General features: G+C 27.0%; 2 protein-coding genes across 3 annotated transcripts in view; both read left to right on the top strand.

The window, feature by feature from the left end:
• Positions 1-6,205, top strand: part of LOC117170113 (ubiquitin thioesterase otubain-like) — a 10,258-nt gene extending 4,053 nt beyond the window's left edge. The window contains exon 5 of the mRNA XM_033356646.1: positions 5,731-6,205. Within this exon, the coding sequence (XP_033212537.1) occupies positions 5,731-5,928 (198 nt within the window). The 3' untranslated portion in view covers positions 5,929-6,205. The remainder of the gene's footprint in view (positions 1-5,730) is intronic.
• A 2,433-nt stretch (positions 6,206-8,638) lies between these two features.
• Positions 8,639-14,085, top strand: LOC117170283 (jerky protein homolog-like). 2 transcript variants are annotated; one of them, XM_033356953.1, is made up of 4 exons: positions 8,639-8,779; positions 8,913-9,064; positions 12,111-12,958; positions 13,051-14,007. In XM_033356953.1, the coding sequence occupies exons 2-4, from the start codon at positions 8,927-8,929 to the stop codon at positions 13,787-13,789; spliced, it is 1,725 nt and encodes a 574-aa protein (XP_033212844.1). In that variant the 5' UTR covers positions 8,639-8,779; positions 8,913-8,926; the 3' UTR covers positions 13,790-14,007. The 2 variants fall into 2 exon arrangements, with proteins under 2 accessions (XP_033212844.1, XP_033212845.1); XM_033356954.1 differs by lacking the exons at positions 8,639-8,779; positions 8,913-9,064 and adding an exon at positions 11,832-11,927 and having other exon boundaries at positions 13,051-14,085.
• The last annotated feature ends 3,259 nt before the right edge of the window (positions 14,086-17,344 follow it).

Genomic DNA, 17,344 nt, shown 5'->3' with positions numbered 1-17,344 from the left:
AACAGTTTAAAATCAAATAATTTTATATTATGTGAAATTTGGTAAAAAGGACGATATTTCGAATGGTATGAAAAGAAATGTAAGTTAGATCGTTTCTTAATAAACACGTTTCAAATCTTAAATTTGTGATTGAAGGTGCTTGAAATTGAAAAGTTTTAAATAAGAAGCTCATCAGATTGAAAAATTTTAGTCTAATTTTGAAACAATAATTAATAATTTCGGGTTGAAAGCGTTTGATGTGTTAAAAAGCGATTTTGAATTGAATATGTTCCAAATAAATGAATTTTAGATTAGATTAAATTTGGAAAAAATTACAATATTTCCGATGGTATGAAAAGGATCATAAGTTATTTCATTTCGAAGTAAAAAAATTTTAATTCAATAATTTAAAATGGAAAGTGTTTGAAATTGCACAATTAAAAATGAGAAGCTTTTAGAATTGAAACATTTAACCTAAATTTTTGAAACAATTTTGAGATGTCATAAATGTAATTTCTTAACAAAAACATTTAAAATTAAACCATTTGAAATTGAAAGTATTTTTAATTGAATAATTTTAAATCAGAAGATCTCAAAATCGAAACATTTTAGGCTAAAATTTTGAAACAATAATTAATAATTTCGGGTTGATAGCGTTTGAAGTTTAAAAAAAAACTATTTTGAATTGAATATGTTTCAAATAAATGAATTTTAAATTGGATGAAATTTGGAAAAAATTACAATATTTCCGATGGTATGAAAAGAATCTTAAGTTATTTCATTTCTAAGTAAAAAATTTTAATTCAATAATTAAAAATTGAAAATGTGTGAAATTGAAAAATTAAAAATTAGAAGCTTTTAGAATTGAAACCTTTTAACCTAAATTTTTTAAACAATTTTGAGATAAAAACATTTGAAATGTTTAAAAAATATATTGAACGATTTTGAATTGAAGGTGTCATAAATGAAATTTCTTAACAAAAACGTTTAAAATTAAACCTTTTGAAATTGAAAGTATTTTTAATTGAACAATTTTAAATCATAAGATCTCAAAATCGAAACATTTTAGGCTAATATTTCGAAACAATTAATCATTTCGAATTTAAGGCATTTGAAATGTTGAAACAAATATATTGAACAAGATTTTCAATTGAAAATATTCTATATCAAACCATGTAAGATTTTGTGAAATTTTTGCAAAAAGGACTATATTTTGAATGGAATAATAGGAAATCTGAGTTATATCTTTTCAAAGTGAAATCGTTCCAAATTAAAAAATTTTGAATAATTTCAGAATTGAAAAATTGTAGACTATAATTTTGAAAATTGGACCGTTTCATTAGGAAGGAGTTGAAATTGAATGATTTTCAGATTAAAATTTCAAAACTTTGAAAATTGATTGCATATTCTTTATTATAAAGCGTTCAAAATTGAACAAATTTTGTTTGATTGAAGAATATCAAAATTTAATTGTATCAAGAACTGAATTTAGAAAATGGGACAATTTCAAAACGTTGAAAACGCATTATTTTTAGATTAGAATTTTGAAAATAGGAACATATAAAATTCAAAGGAATTTAAATTGTATTATTTCTAATGAAAAGTAAAAAATCTCTTTTAAATTTCAGTTATTTTAAGTAAATTGAAATCTTTTAAAAATTAATCATTTAAAAAATGTATCATTCAAAATTGAGAGGAATTGAAATTGTATTATTTCTAATTAAAATGTTTCAAAATTGAAAACTACTGTATTTAAATAATTTATAATTGCAATAATTGTGATATAAAAACTTTTTTCATAATAAATCCCTTTAACGTTTTAAATATTTTAAGTGAATTTAAATCGTTCAAAAATCAGCGAGTTTCAACCATTTGTTTTTTAATTGTGAAAATTAAAACTCATGAAAGTAGAAATTGGAAAAATTTAGCGTTCAACATGAAAATTCAGGACTTTAAAGTTTGTTTGTTACGCTCATTTCTTATCATTCAAAATTAAAGAAATTATTCGATTATTGAGGTATCAATTGAAGGTGCATATTTTAATTTTTATGTATTTTTATTTTGAACACAATTTTTAATTTTCTAATTTCAAGTGAGGTAATTTTTAAAACTTAATTTAGAATGTTTATTCATTCGTGAAATGATCTAATAAAATATTTTTCAATTTTATATGGTCCATTTTTAAAACTCTTCAAGTAAAAATCGGATAATTCTAAGATATTATATTGAAAATTAAATATGAAAGAAAATAATACAAAACAAGATTTCTGTATATGATTCCAATATTTGAAATTGCACAATGTAATGCTTTTCGAATCTAAAATTGGTTTAAAAGTTTTTTTTTTTTTAGAAATTTTAATTATTTTTGAGTATTTTGAGAAAAAACTATTTAATTGTGCAAGCCTCATTCTAAATTCATATTTTTTAGGCTTGAATTTGAGAAATTATTTTCTTAATTGTTCATTGTTTTGAATTTATTCTGGATGCATTTAATTCAATTTAAAAAAATACAAATCCTTTAAACTGAAAATTCTTCTAATTCTGCTTATCAAGTTTTTTAATTTGATATTCTACGATTTTCAAGAATTAAAAAAGATCAGGCAATTTTGTATCGTTGAAATTGAAACCAAATAATTCAGAATATTTAAATATAAAATTATTAAATTTAGACCTGACTTTCAAGGCTTTCAATATGAAATTTTCAAAGTTTCAACAGTAAACTTGTCCTGAAATTTTTAATATTTGATTTTGAAACTATATAAAACATTGTGAAATTTTAAATCTCCAAAAATTAAGAAATTTCTACCCACATTTTTCAAATTTAAGCCTTAAAAGCAAAAAGAAAAATCAGCTGCAAGGCCAAGAAAATTAAATGGTTATATAATGGAGTATTCAAAAGCCTAATTTTAAATTGAAATTATAGAAATTGTGAAAAGAATAAATATGTATATTATTGATAAGTATCTCATCATGTATTATCAAGTGGCATTCAAAGTGATTGTATAGATTTTTTTTCTAGAAAATGTGGTTTCTGTGTAAAAAGTCACTGTCATTTTCGCCATTGGAAATTTAAAATTTTTGAATATTGTGACTCTTTAAAGCTTAATTATAATAAAAACTTGGAAAATTATAATATGCTTTATAATTTGAAACTTTCAAAATTAATAAATTTAATCTTGTGGCGTTAAAAATCGAACAATTCCGAACTTTATTTAAAAGTCGGAGCATTCTTAAATTGGAACCTCGAAATTAATTCGTTAAAAATAATAAATAAATAATAATAAAATAATGAAAATAAAAGTAGAAAATTAATAAACTTGAAAATCAATAAAAAAAGCATTTTCATGCTAGCGGTACAACTTCATGCTAAGGACAATTTTATAATTAATCTCATTTGTTAAAAAATGCATACGGTTGGTTGAAAATTATACTGTTCTTTTGTATTGAAAATTCATTTTTGTCAAAAAGTTATATTTCTTATACCACGATCATTCTTTTAAATTAAGAAGTCTCCTATTATATTTTTTGTTCAAAATTCATCTCTTTTGGTTGAAAATTGACCTATTTTGTTGGAACTTCAACTCCTTTGTCAAAAAATTGTCTTTTTGGTTTAACAATTTCACAATTTGATTGAGATTGTTGAGAAATTCAATGATAGATATTATTAATTCTTGCTTAGAAAATCATTCTTAGTTGCAAATTTGTCTGTTTGATTAGAAAATGTATTTCTTTTGGTTGAAAATTCAATTTTTTTGTTGAAAATTAATCTCTTTTTGTTAAAGGTTCAACCATTTTGTTGAAAATTCCTCTTTTAGGTTGAATTCAACTGTTTTTTATTCAGAAATGACATATTTTTGGCTTAAAGCATTAACTATTACTTTTTTTTTAGTTTGAGAATTTAGCTTTGTTGGAAATTCAGCGATTTTATAGGAACTTCAACTTTTTTGTTGAAAATAAATTTTTTTGTTGAAAGTTGAAAATTAGGGGTTTAAAATTCAAATATTTTGTGGAAAATTCCTCTTTTTGGTTGAATTAAACTGTTTTTTATTCAGAAATGAAATGATTTTGTCTTGAAGCATTGACTATTACATTTTTTTAGTTTGAGAATTCATATTTATTGGAAATTCAGCGATTTTATAAAAACATCAAATATTTTGTTAAAAATAAACTTTTTTGTTGAAAATTCATCTTTTTAGTTGAATTTAACTGTTTTTTGTTCAGAATTGAAATATTTTTGGATTGAAGCCTCAACTACTGCATTTAAATAACATAAGAATTAATTTTTATAGTTTGAGAATTCGTCTTTATTGGAAATTCAACAATTTAATAGAAACTTCAATTATTTTGTTGGAAATACACTTTTTTCTTGAAAATTCCTCTTTTTGATTCAATTTAACTGTTTTCTATTCAGAATTAAAACCTTTTTGGCTTGAAGCATCAACTATTACATTTTTTTATCGTGATTAATTTTTATAGTTTAAGAATTCATTTTTATTGGAAATTCAACAATTTGATAGAAACCTCAACTATTTTGTTGTAAATAAACTTTTTTGTTAAAAATTGATAAGTTGGGGTTTAAAATTCCTCTTTTTGATTCAATTTAACTGTTTTTTGTTCAGAATTGAAATGTTTTTAGCTTGAAGAATCAACTATTACATTTTTTTATCATAATTAATTTTTATAGTATGAGAATTCATCTTTATTAGAAATTCAACGATTTTATACACACCTCAATTATTTTCTTGCAAATAAACTTTTTTTGTTGCAAATTAATAATTTGGGGTTAATAATTGCTCTTTTTGATTCAATTTAAATGTTTTTTACTAAGAAATGAAATATTTTTGCCTTGAAGCATTAACTGGTGCATTTTTTTTATAAGAATTCACATTTTAATTTTAAAATTAATCTTTATTGGAAATTCAATGATTTTATAAAAACTTCAACTATTTCGTTGAAAATAAACTTTTTGGCTGTAAATTGAAAATTAGGGGTTGAAAATTCCTCTTTTTCGTTTAATTTAACTGTTTTTGTATTCAGAATTAAAATGATTTTTTCTTAGAGCGTTAACTATTACATCTTTTTAGTTTGAGAATTCATCTTTATTGGAAATTAAACGATTTTATAGAAACATAAACTTTTATGTTGAAAATTCATAATTTGGGGCTGAAAATTCCTCTTTTTGATTCAGTTCAACTGGTTTTCATTCAAAATTGAAATGTTTTGGCTTGAAGAATCAACTATTAAATGTTTTTATCGTAATTAATTTTTATAGTTTGAGAATTCATCTTTATTGGAAATTCAACGATTTTATACAAACCTCAACTATTTTGTTGAAAATAAACTTTGTTGTTGGAAATTCATAATTTGGGGGTAAAAATTCCTCTTTTTGATTCAATTTAACTGTTTTTTTTTTTTTTTACCAAGAAATGAAATATTTTTGGCTTGAAGCATTAACTATTACATTTCATTATTACAATTCATTTTTTCAGTTTGACAATTCATCTTGATTGAAAATTCAACGATTTTATAGAAACCTCAACTATTTTTTTTAAAATAAACTTTGTTTTTGAAAATTCATATTTTTGGCTTCAAAATTGAACAACTTAATCCCCATTTTAAAAATATTTTTGCATTTTAAAAATAAATTTCGCACTTTTACTTATTTAACTTAAAATGTACAACTTTTTGGCGATGATTATAAAGAAAATGTTGAGAAAAAATGCAATGAAACTCTTTTTATTCTGTTTTTAGGAAGTAGAACCAATGTATAAAGAATCGGATCACATTCATATAATCGCGATGAGTACAGCACTTGGTACTGGAGTGCGGGTAAGATACATGGATCGAGGTGCGGGAACGGAGGTCGTAGCCCATGATTTTCCAGAAAATGCTACACCATCAGTTCATTTACTTTATCGGCCAGGCCACTACGATATCCTCTACCCCTGATGATTCTTGGTTCGCTTATTATTCTTTATCAATTGCATCTTCTTTTTTAATTATATGGAAATACCTCAATCGTGTTTCAACATCTTATACGTAAATGAATTTCAGCGAATATAGAAAATTTGGATTTTTAAAGAAGGATGTAGAGATCCCACAGTTTTGCATTTCTAGCATAACTTTTCTGCTCGAAATCCTCGTCTTCTTTTAAAATCGACTTTTTCTACTGCTCTCCTCTTCTTATTTTCTCATTTCTTCATACAATAGTGTTTTATGAAAACTTGGATATTTTTGCGATGTGCTATCATCATAAAGTGGTACCAAATATAATTCCCTGCTGTATGTGCGTAACCAGATTATATTGAATGAGAAATTTGGTCTTTCTTCGATTTAGCGAACGTATTTTATTAATTTTATAATAAGAAACAGTAAGATCGATTTTAACAAATTATGTACAATGGAATATAAAGATTGCGTAAACGAACGTCAATAAATAGCAAATTATATAATTTGCAAGATATTAGATTCTGGTCTATTTATTTACGGAGAATAATTTTTAATTATCGATTAATTGGGAGTTATAAATAACTTGTACAGATTTTTGTGGTTTATGAAAGTTTATGATATAATAATGAATTTATTTAAGTAATATCAGAGTAGCTACAGGTGACAATCAATTTAAATTTTTACTAGGACTTTACAAACTTAGGGAATGAATATAAAATTGCATCATTTTGTTGAAAATTCAACAATATTGATAAAAACAAAAAAGTTTTTCTTTTGGGTTGAGAATTAACTTTTTTGTAGGAAATTCGTCTTTTTGACATGAAAATGCTACATAGTGGATGACATTTTTTTCTTCATTGACCGAAAATGAATTATTGGTTGATAATTGTGTGTGTGTGTGTTTTTTTTAAATCAAACTGTTTTTGGTTGAAAATGAAAAAATGCTGTTTGTTGAAATATGTGCTGCTATTACATCGTTTTTTTTAACTTCATATTTTTAGGTTAAAAAATAAACTACTTAGTTGAAAGTGGAATGCTTTGCTAAAATTAAATTTTTGTGGTTGATGATTCATCATTTTAATTTAAGAACCTTTTCTTTTGTTGAAATGTCTTTTTTAAGGAGTTGAAAATTAATTTCTTAACGAGCAATTTAACTGTTCCGTATTTGGTTTAAGCTTTATATTCTTTAGTTAAAAATTCAACTATGTGGTTAAAAATTCATGTATTTTGATAAAACTCGGTCTTTGTGAAGAAGATTAATCTGCTTATTGAAAAATTCATATTTTTGTTTGAAAATGAATTTCCTTGGTAGAATATTGAACTATTTTGTTAAAAATTCATATTCTTTAGTTGAAAATTCAACTATTTGGTTAAAAATTCTTGTAATTTGTTAAAAATTTGTCTTCTTGTGGTAGAGTGTTAATCATTTTGGTGAAAAATACGTATTTTTTATTATTTTTTGTATCGAAGATTAATAATTTTAGTTGAATATTCATTTCTTTGGTGAAAAGTTTAACTATGTTGTTGAAAATTCATCTTTTTTTAGTTGATGATGAATTATTTCGTTAAATATTCGTATTGTTAAAAATGTATTTCTTTGGTTTATGATTCGCTATTTTAATTTAAAACCCTTTTGCTTTAATTAAAAATGTAACTGTTTGTGGAACAATCGTTTTCACGGTTAAATTTTGGTTTTAACTGAAAATGTCGCTAAATTCTATTTTTAGTTGAAAAATGATCTTTTTATTCGAAAAGTCATGTATTTCGTTGAAATCCTATCTTTTTTTCGTTGAGGATTAAACTAATTTGTTGAAAATTCGTATTCTTTGGTTGAATTTAATTGTTTTTGGTTTAAAATAAAAATATTTTTCGGTTGAAATATCAGCTTCGACGTTGTTCTATTAGAATTCCTCTTGTTTAATGAAAACTCAACTACTTTTGAAACTGAAACTAATTTGTTAACAATTTAATTCCAAAAACATTTTGTTTTTGTAAAAAGTTTAACTCTTTTGTTGATAATTCGATTTAATTGATTGAAAATTAATTTTTTAACTAAAAATTTTACTATTCCTGCTTGGTTGCAAATTTAGTATCTTTAGTTGGAAATCCACTTATTTGGTGAAAAATTAATCATTTTGGTAAAAAATTCATCTCCATTTTTATGGATAACATCTAATTTTTTAGGCTGAAATCTATTTTATTTTTTGTTGAAAACTGATTTTTCTATTTGAAGTCATTTTTTTAAATTAGTCTTTTTAGTTGGAAATTCAACTATTTTGTTAGAAATTATTATGTTTCAATGAAAATATCACGATTCTATTTTTTGTTGAAAAGTCATTTTTTTGTAAAAAATTTATCTATGTTAATAACTGGGTTTTTAATTGTATTGAAAATGATTTTTTTCTTTTTTTGTTAGAAATTTAATCTTTAAGGTGAAAAATTTATCATTTAGGTTGAAAATTCATTGGCAATTTAACCTGAAAAAAGATCTATAACGTTCAGGGAAATGAAAAATTGTCCGGGGAAAGCCAGGGTATTTCGAAATTAAGATTTTGCAGCAACCCAGAATAAAAGTAACTAAAACTCAAGTTATTCAAGTTTGCCTCTGGAATCGATTTTTTCCCGTGTGACTTGAAAAACGTATCAACCAATGAAATGAAGTATTTATGGACAAGTTGAAAAGCGTCTTTTAGAATGTGGCGCGCATGCTTAGTGTTAGTTCGCGTGTATCGAGCTGTCACTTTATAAACGATAATATTTACATTATTGGTAGCGTATAAAAGATGTTTTGTTCATATAATTTATCCTAAGTGACATATACATGTAGGCAGAAAGTTCTATGATTATTACCGTAAGTAGAAATCTTGAATATGTTTAACTGGATCACAATATTTCTTTTTCTATTTGCTATTTTCCTTTTTTTTGCTGGTAGTTTTAATTATATTTATATTTAAAGTATTATTAATAATTATTGATATTTCCAGAATATTCATACGGTATGGCTTCTGCTTCAAGTACGAGTGCCCGCAGTTTATTTGTAGAATCAAAGATGCGATTAGCGGATCGAGTGCAGGTCAATGTGAATAACATTGCATCGTTAGCAAGACAAATACAGAGAGGATCCAGAAGCAGTGAAGTAAGTAAAGATCTACTATAGTTATTTACTTTTATTTATTATAAATATTATTTATTTTAAATGACTTAAATAATATATTATAATACAATAATATTATATAAAAATTTATTTATTTTCTATCATTTCTTTAATTATTAATATATTTTTATTAATTCATTGATAAAATAAAATCAATATTTTCCCCTGATTCTTCGCTTACCCCTTTTTAAAGAATTACTCTTTTTCCACTGTTAAAAAAAAAATCTTTTTTCTTTTCTTTTTTCGCTTCAATGATAACTGAATTGATGGAACTCAATAATAAAAAACAACTATTTTTTGTTGAAAGTAAATTATTTTTAATTAGAAAGTCTAATATTATACTTTTGGTTCGGAAATAATCTATTTTGGTCAAAAATTCAAATTTTTCGTTAAACATTCGTGTTTTTCATAGAAAATTCATCCTTTTGGATTGTAAATTAATCTTCTAGTATAAAAATAGTATTTTCTTGGTTGGAAATTATCTTTTTGGTTGACAATTCACATTTTATCGTTAAAAGTTAGTTATTTTGATTCGAAAAGTCTACTATTATATTTTTGATTCAGAAGACATCTCTTTTCGTTAATAATTCTACTATTTGGTTAAAAATGAACGATTTTGTTGAAATTTCAACTACTTTTTTGGAAAAGTCACCTTTTTCGTTTTAAAGTTAATTCTTTCTTATTAAAAATAGTTTTTGTTCAGAATTCATCTCTTCAAGTTGAAAATTCTAATATTTGGTTGGAAATTTCATAATTTTGTTGAAAATTCAATTACTTTGTTAACAAATCAACTTTTTTGGTAACAGTTAATTCTTTTTAATTGAAAAGACGACTATTATAGCTTTGGTCCAGAATTCATCTCTTTAGTCTAAAAAATGTACTATTTAGTTAAAAATTTAATTATTTTTTTGGAAATTCAGTTATTTTGTTGAAAACTCATCTTTGTTTATCGAAAATTCAAGTGGTTTGTTAAACATTCGTTTCTTTGGATAGAAAACTTATCTTCTTGGACTGAAAATTCATCTTTAATGACTCAAAATTGCACTTTCTTTTAGAAGATTCGTCTTTTTGGTTGAAAATTCATATTTTTTCGTTAGTTATATAATTCGAAAAGTCTACTACTTGGTTAAAAATTTAATTATTTTGTTGAAATTTTAATTACTTTGTTAAAAAGTCATCTTTTTGGTCAAAACTTAATTCTGTTTCATTGAAAAGTCTACTATTATAGTTTTGGTTCAGAAGTGATCTCTTTGCGTTTAAAATCATACTATTTGGTAGCAAATTTAACTATTTTGTTGAAATTTCCATTACTTTGTTAAAAAATCATTTTTGTTGTTATTAAAAGTTAGTCTTTTTAATTGAAAAGTCTACTAATATAGTTTTGGTGTAGAATTCGTCTCTTTACATTAAAAATCCTATTTTTTCGTTAAAAATTTCATTATTTTGTTGGAAATTCAAATATTTTGTTGAAAATCCATCATTTTTTGGTTGCAAGTTAGTTGTTTTATTCGTTAAGTCTACTATTTGACTGAAAAATAACTTTTTGGTTGACAATTCGACTCGTATTTTGTTAAAAATTAATTTTTTTTATTAAAAATTAATTCTTATTCATTTAAATGTCTACTATTATAGTTTTGCTTCAGAGTTCATCTCTTTAGGTTAAACAATCTACTATTTGGTTAAAAATGTATTTATTTTGTTGAAAATTCAACTACTTTGTTGAAAAGTCATCTTTTTCGGTTGGAAGTTAATTCATTTTGACTGAAAAGTCTACTATTATTATTTTGATCCAGAATTGGTTGAAATTTAATTCTTTTTCACTGAAAAGTCTACTATTGTAGTTTTGATTCAGAATACATATCTTGCTTCAGAATTCAAATGTTTTTTTTTTTAAAAACGCCTTCTCGTCAGAAAATTCGTACTTTTGGATTAAAAATTCACAGTTTGGTTAAACATTATTTCTTGGTACAATTGAAAAATAACTTTTTGGTTGAAAATTGAAATGGTATTTTGTTAAAAAGTCATCTTTTTTAGTTGCAAACAAAATTTTTTTGTTTATTATTTAATCACTTCCTTAAAAATTCATCTAACTCTTTTAACTTAAAAAGTCTACTATTATATTTTTTGTTCAAAATACATGTATTTTGGTTCAAAAATTCGTCCTTTTGATGGGAAATTCATGTTGTAGTAGAAAAGTCATCTCTTTTGGTTGAAAATTAATTCTTATTCATTGAAAAGTTTACTATTCAGAATTCATCTGTTTAAGTTAAAAATCCTAATATTTAGTTCCAGGTTTAATTATTTTGTTAAAAATTCAACTTTCTGCTCAAATTTAATTTTTTTTGTCGAAAATTCAATTGCTTTGGTGAACATTTGTCTTTTTTGGTAGAAAACTAATTTGTTTGGTACGAAATTCAACTAGTTCCTAAAAGATTCGTCTTCTTGGTTGAAAGAATTTTTCCATTGAAGGTTAGTTATTTTGATTTCAAAATTTCTTTTGAATATTTAACATTCCAGTTGAAAATTTATCCCTAATGGTTGAAAATTGAACTATTTTATTGAAGATTTGTTTTTTCTCTTCAATACACTCGAGTCACGGTACTGCGAACATTTTGCGCAGGCCCGCCCTCAATAGTGAGAAAACGTGAGGCAAGCCCCACTTTTCCGACTATTCACTATGTTCAAATCTGTATAGATGATACTTGTGTGCTTCTGTGTGCGCATATGTCAGCTGTTTACATCCTGACAGTTTGTAGTGATGATTTGAATCGTTATTATTAAAATTATTAAAATGAATAGGGCGAAAGGAACGTTGAAAGACAACAAAAATATAAAATCTTCCACCGTAAGTATCGAATGTATTTGATTATGAATTAAAAATTATGAATCTAAAAATTCACGTAGTAAAACTGTATGGATTTTCTTAGCTGAGTATTCAAATGTGAAGAATCCATTTACACTAAAAGAAATCTCCAAAAAGTAAAAGGTGTCAGTGACAACCTGTAACGTAGTTGATTTTTATTTTCAGACGAAGAAAAAAAAAGCTCTTTCATTCCATACAAAATTATTGATCCTTCGAGAACTCGAAATGGGCATAAAAAATTCGTATTTGTGCCAAAAATATGGCGTTAAGCCATCGACGATTTCCTCGATTCGCACAAGAGCGAACGAAATCAAGGAAAAAGCTTCGAAAATAGAGCTGAATGAAGGATCGCTGGAGCAAAAACGATTGAAGACAAATGATTTGGATCTCTTGGAACGCACTGTTTATGCTTGGCTATGTGAAAAACGAATGTCTGGTCTGCCCGTGTCAGGCAAATTATTAGCTGAAAAAGCATTGATGGTGTTTGAAATTCTGCAAAATGGTGGCTCCATCCCGAAGAAAGTCAAGTTCAACGCAAGCCAAGGCTGGCTTGATAGATTCAAGAAACGTCATTCTATTCGGACCCTCCAAGGCAAAGGTGAAAAGGCATCAGCCGATTCCGAAAGCAGTCGAGATTTCAGTGAAACGATGACAATGCTGGTTCGAGATCGAGGATATCCCCTGGATAATATATTTAGCGCTGATGAAACTGGACTTCATTACAAGTCGTTGCCTGAGAAAACTCTTGCTGTTCGGACCGAAACTGAAGTCCCTGGCCATAAACAGAAAAAGGAACACATAACAGTGATGTTGTGTGCAAACGCGTCCGGCTCATTTCGCGTGCCTCCACTTTGCATTGGTACCGCTCAAAAGCCCCGATGTTTTAAAGCTGACACCAATTTGCCTTGCGAATACAGAGGAACCAAAAAAGCGTGGGTGACGAGCGAAGTTTTTTTGGACTGGTACCAAAACATCTTCTTGAAAGCGGTTAAAGCCTGGAAGCCCTATGAGAGGTATAACAACAATTTTTCAATTGAAAAAAAAAATTAACGGCTTTGCGGTAAAACCATTTTTCTCTATTCTATAATTCTCTGCACTATTACAGGTTCCTTCTGTTTCTGGACAACTCGAGAACTCATCTTTCTGCCGTGGAACTAAATGAGATAGATGAACAATGCTTTGTCGTGTTTCTCCCAGATAACTGCACGAGTCTCATCCAGCCGATGGACATGGGAGTAATTTCTGCCACGAAAAGGCAATACAGGACAGCGTTTCTTCGAGAATTGTTGGCCTCCGAGTGCAGGGACAAGAACGAAGTGGAAAATTTCGTGAAAAAATGGGATGTGCTTCGAACGATGCAAATTTTCACTCATGCTTGGTATTCGATTACTCCAAGCACTTTAAGAAATGCCTGGAATAATGTTTTGCCCAATCCAGTCGAGGAGAATTCGAGCAATCAGAGACTTGTTCAACATGCGACCGGTCTTGACACCATTTTGGATTTGCTTAATAATGTTCCAGGAGGGAAAACAATCTCGATATCGAACGCTGATGAGTGGTTGGAAGAGGATGAGAATTTGGCGACTTGCGAAACAAAAAGTGACGAGCTGATTATCAACGAAACCACGGGATTGAATTTAACGATTCCGGAAAGCGAAGACGAGTCCGAGAATGAAGCTGAGGAGCTGAAAGAAAAGGAGAGAACGACTTTATCGAAGATTGAGGTGCGAAAAGCCTCTCAGATCGTTCTTGAATATAGCAGAGAAGTCGAGCATTTTACGCATGATGAACGTGCGGCGTTTACCAAATTAAGAAATATGGTTTTCGACTTACATCATGACTAATACGAGTAGGCTTTTTTTTTGTATTTTTTTGATTTCGAGAATAAGGCATTTTTGCAGAAGTTTGGTACTTATTTTTTGAAAAAGGTTGTTATTAGAAGTGTAATTAAACAAGAAATAAGAATATTTCGATGCCTCCATTCGTTCTTTCCTCTAATTCCCTGCATCTAAGGTTAATACACTATCAATAATACATTCATAGAAAATCACAGTAAATAAGACCATTCATTTTAAAACACAAGAAATATTTATATTTTTATTTATCATATTATATTTATTTAAATTTGAACATTACAAATAATAGGTTATGAAAAGAAACGTGTTATTAAATTGGAAAGCAGTATTTTGTTAATTTGAACGTTTAGGAATTCCGATACATTTAATTGAAATACTTGAATTAGCTGGAAAATTTGGATTTAAATTTTCAACATGTTGGTTCCTGATTTTTAATTTCTGCTTGGAGAAACCCCTCGTACCTATTTGATAATCCTCATTGTTTACATCTGTTGCGATTCCAAAAATATTTATTTTAAATTATACTTCTAAGAATATTTATATATAAAATATAATTGGTAAAAATGTAGTTCTTAAACGAAAAGATTACTTGGTATTGATTTTCGAAGTGGGAGGTGACAGACAGTAATTAGACGACCTTTCTTTCGTCTAATTCCCTAAATCCAAGGTGGCATCTAGCCGTCTGCATGCACTCACGGCTTTATAAAAATCCAAAAAATGTGAAAAATTGAGGAATATTTTTATAATACAGACAATTACTTTTATTGCCTTATAATACGTTTACAGTACATTCCAGTGATATCTTATATCTGAAGTTAGATACAACCGCTGCAAACAATAGAAATCTATAATTAATCGACAACCGATAATTTTTATCGCGAGTGTACTGTCAAAATCATTAATTTTCAAAAAATAAGGAAGAGGAATTAAAAAATTTTTAATGATAAGACAAAAACTGATAAATTTTCAGTTAGAACTGTCAATTTGCAAACAAAAAGGAAGAATTTTTAATATAATATTTCTATTAAATAAAAATATGAATTTTTAACTAACATGATGAATCAAGAGGATAAATTTCTGCCAAAAAAGACTAATTTTCTGCAAAATACATTTGATTTTTAACCAATTACTTGAATGTTCTAACAAAAAGATGAATTTTTAACAAAGAAATATTATCAATCATTAGTTGAATTTTTAGTAAAATAACTTGGAAAATTAGATTTATTTCATTGTAAACCAATAACGTTACGTTTACTTAAAAAAAGAAAAATGCTACATATACTGGTTGGTGTATTGTAGAAATGAAGGAAGGAAAATAGTGAGGAATCTTTTTAAATTATTTACAATTATTTTTATTACTTTATAATACATTCGAAGTTTATCCCTGAGATAGTTGATTTGAAGTTGAATAAAAGCGTTGAAAACAATTGAAAACTACAATTATCCGACGCCCGATAATTTTGATGGGGAGTCGGGTAAAATTATCCGACATCAGATAATTGTAGTAGTCAATTATTATGTTTTTTTTTTAAATTCTTCACTTTTTTACTCTTTCTTTTTGCAATTCAATGAGCAATAGATATATTAATTTTGCCGATATCAAGTAAATATAGTGTTATTGAGTTAAATTTGAAGATTCATCATGTTAGTTGAAAATTCATATTTAAAAACAATATATTTTATTCAAGATTCTTCTTTTTTTTATTTGATTTCTTTGGATAATTTATCACTTTTGTTTTATGCTTAAAAATTTATCTATTCTTTTAAAGATTCTTCATTCTTTTGTTTAAAAATTAATGGTGTTATTTACTGGAATTTTCTATGAATGTATTATTGATAAGGCACTAAAACAATTTCATGTATTTTAAAAAGATTCCTCACTTTTCCACAATTTTTTTATTACATTCTCATCATTTATGATTGAGAAAGTATTAAAATTGTCGGAAATTTGACATTACACTTTTTCAACGGATCTCCACGTTTCGAGGCCCTCTGAATCCGAAAATCAGGTTTTCACGATGGCGTCTGTCTGTCCGTCCGACAACACGATAACTCTCGAAAAAATGAGCGAATCAAATTCATCTTTGGCACACTTTTTTTAGGTACTAAAAGAAAGGACGAGTTCGTGAACCAGCCATTTTTGATAAAAATTCAAAAAGTGAGCGCATTTTGAAAAATTTTGAGACCATTTTTTTCTGAATTTGAAAATTCTATGTACGGATACTTATAGTATTAAAAAGAACAAACAATTTATCCTTATGAATTTTTTTGATAAAAGGAAATCTATCAGAGTTATAGTGTTTTCAAAATTTTTTTAATCAATCGAAAATCAAAATTTGAAGCCAAAAAACGCACGATATGAAAAAAGTCAATAGAAGAAAAAACATTTCTTTCTGAAAGCCTTACAAGATGATCATAACCAATTTTGGGATTTTCTTCAAAAATCCAAAATTCAAATTTCGATCGCACAAAAAATATTGGAAAATAAAAAATTGCATTTTGTGGAAACACTATGTGGGATACCAGAAAAGATGAATTAACAAAAATGGTTATCCCAAAAAAGATCTACAATTTCGTTAAGAATCACTTCTTGATAGGATGCGTACTTTTTGTTTTATTCGTGAAAAATAACGTTGAAAAAAATGTGTGAAAAAACGACGAACGTTACGAGAAAAAAAAATCCAACAAAACCTGTTTACAAATGTCTGTCAGAAATCGAGCGCGCAGCGCGAGTGTCCCGATGAGAATGTTTACGTCAAAGTCTACAGAGCTTTGAGAAACTTAATCTTTGACTATACTTAATTAAGTAGACAATTCAGAATATGAAGACGCATATAAATACTGCCAACTAAAAGAGATCTTTTTGAAAAAGTTTTTTTCAAGCATTCCAAATGCAAAGAATAAATATCCGAGCGCGAAGCGCGAGGTGTAATTATGTTCAAGCGCGAAGCGCGAGATTCAACCGCCGCGCGCCCTAGGCGCGCTCAAACTTGCGACTGAAGCGAGCCGCGCGCGTAGCGCCCGATTAGAATGTGCCCGCCAAGCGGGCAGATTTTTTAAATAATACATTGACCAGTAGATATAGCATTTTTCTGATTTCAAGTAAATGTATAGTTATTGATCTAAAATCAAATGCTCCTAAATGTCCTGGTTACTATGGGCTTTAAGCTGTGAGTGCATGGAGGCGGCTAAGAGGCGCCGAAAGAAAGGTCGACGCAGGTAGATTCGGTTATTGCGGGCATTAGGCCTAATGCCGGATTCGGCTAAATGCCTACATCTCTTTGTATAAAAAAACTATGTCATTTCAGCGTTAACATTCGGTTTTAAGAAAGAAGACTCTTTTTACATACAAAATATTTGTGATTTAAGTACAAATAGATTGACGAATTTTGCAATATTTTGTTATGTGAAAATTATATCGAATTATAATAAAAAAGGTTTACCAAAGAAAGAAAAAAAAAAGGAATATATCATTGTTTATTTATGAAACCATTATAGAATGCACAGTAGGGTGATCCAAAAATGCATTGCAACATTTTTTCA

The sequence above is a fragment of the Belonocnema kinseyi genome, chromosome 3 (assembly GCF_010883055.1).
Source record: "Belonocnema kinseyi isolate 2016_QV_RU_SX_M_011 chromosome 3, B_treatae_v1, whole genome shotgun sequence".
Classification (NCBI taxonomy): Eukaryota; Metazoa; Arthropoda; class Insecta; order Hymenoptera; family Cynipidae; genus Belonocnema; species Belonocnema kinseyi.
This window is presented reverse-complemented; position numbering and strand designations above follow the sequence as displayed.

Coding starts and splice junctions, on each gene's coding strand:
- LOC117170283 (XM_033356953.1), top strand. CDS start 8,927: ATGGCTTCTGCTTCAAGTACGAGTGCCCGCAGTTTATTTGTAGAATCA. Junction 9,065..12,110: donor GAGGATCCAGAAGCAGTGAA/GTAAGTAAAGAT, acceptor TTTTATTTTCAG/ACGAAGAAAAAAAAAGCTCT. Junction 12,959..13,050: donor GCCTGGAAGCCCTATGAGAG/GTATAACAACAA, acceptor GCACTATTACAG/GTTCCTTCTGTTTCTGGACA.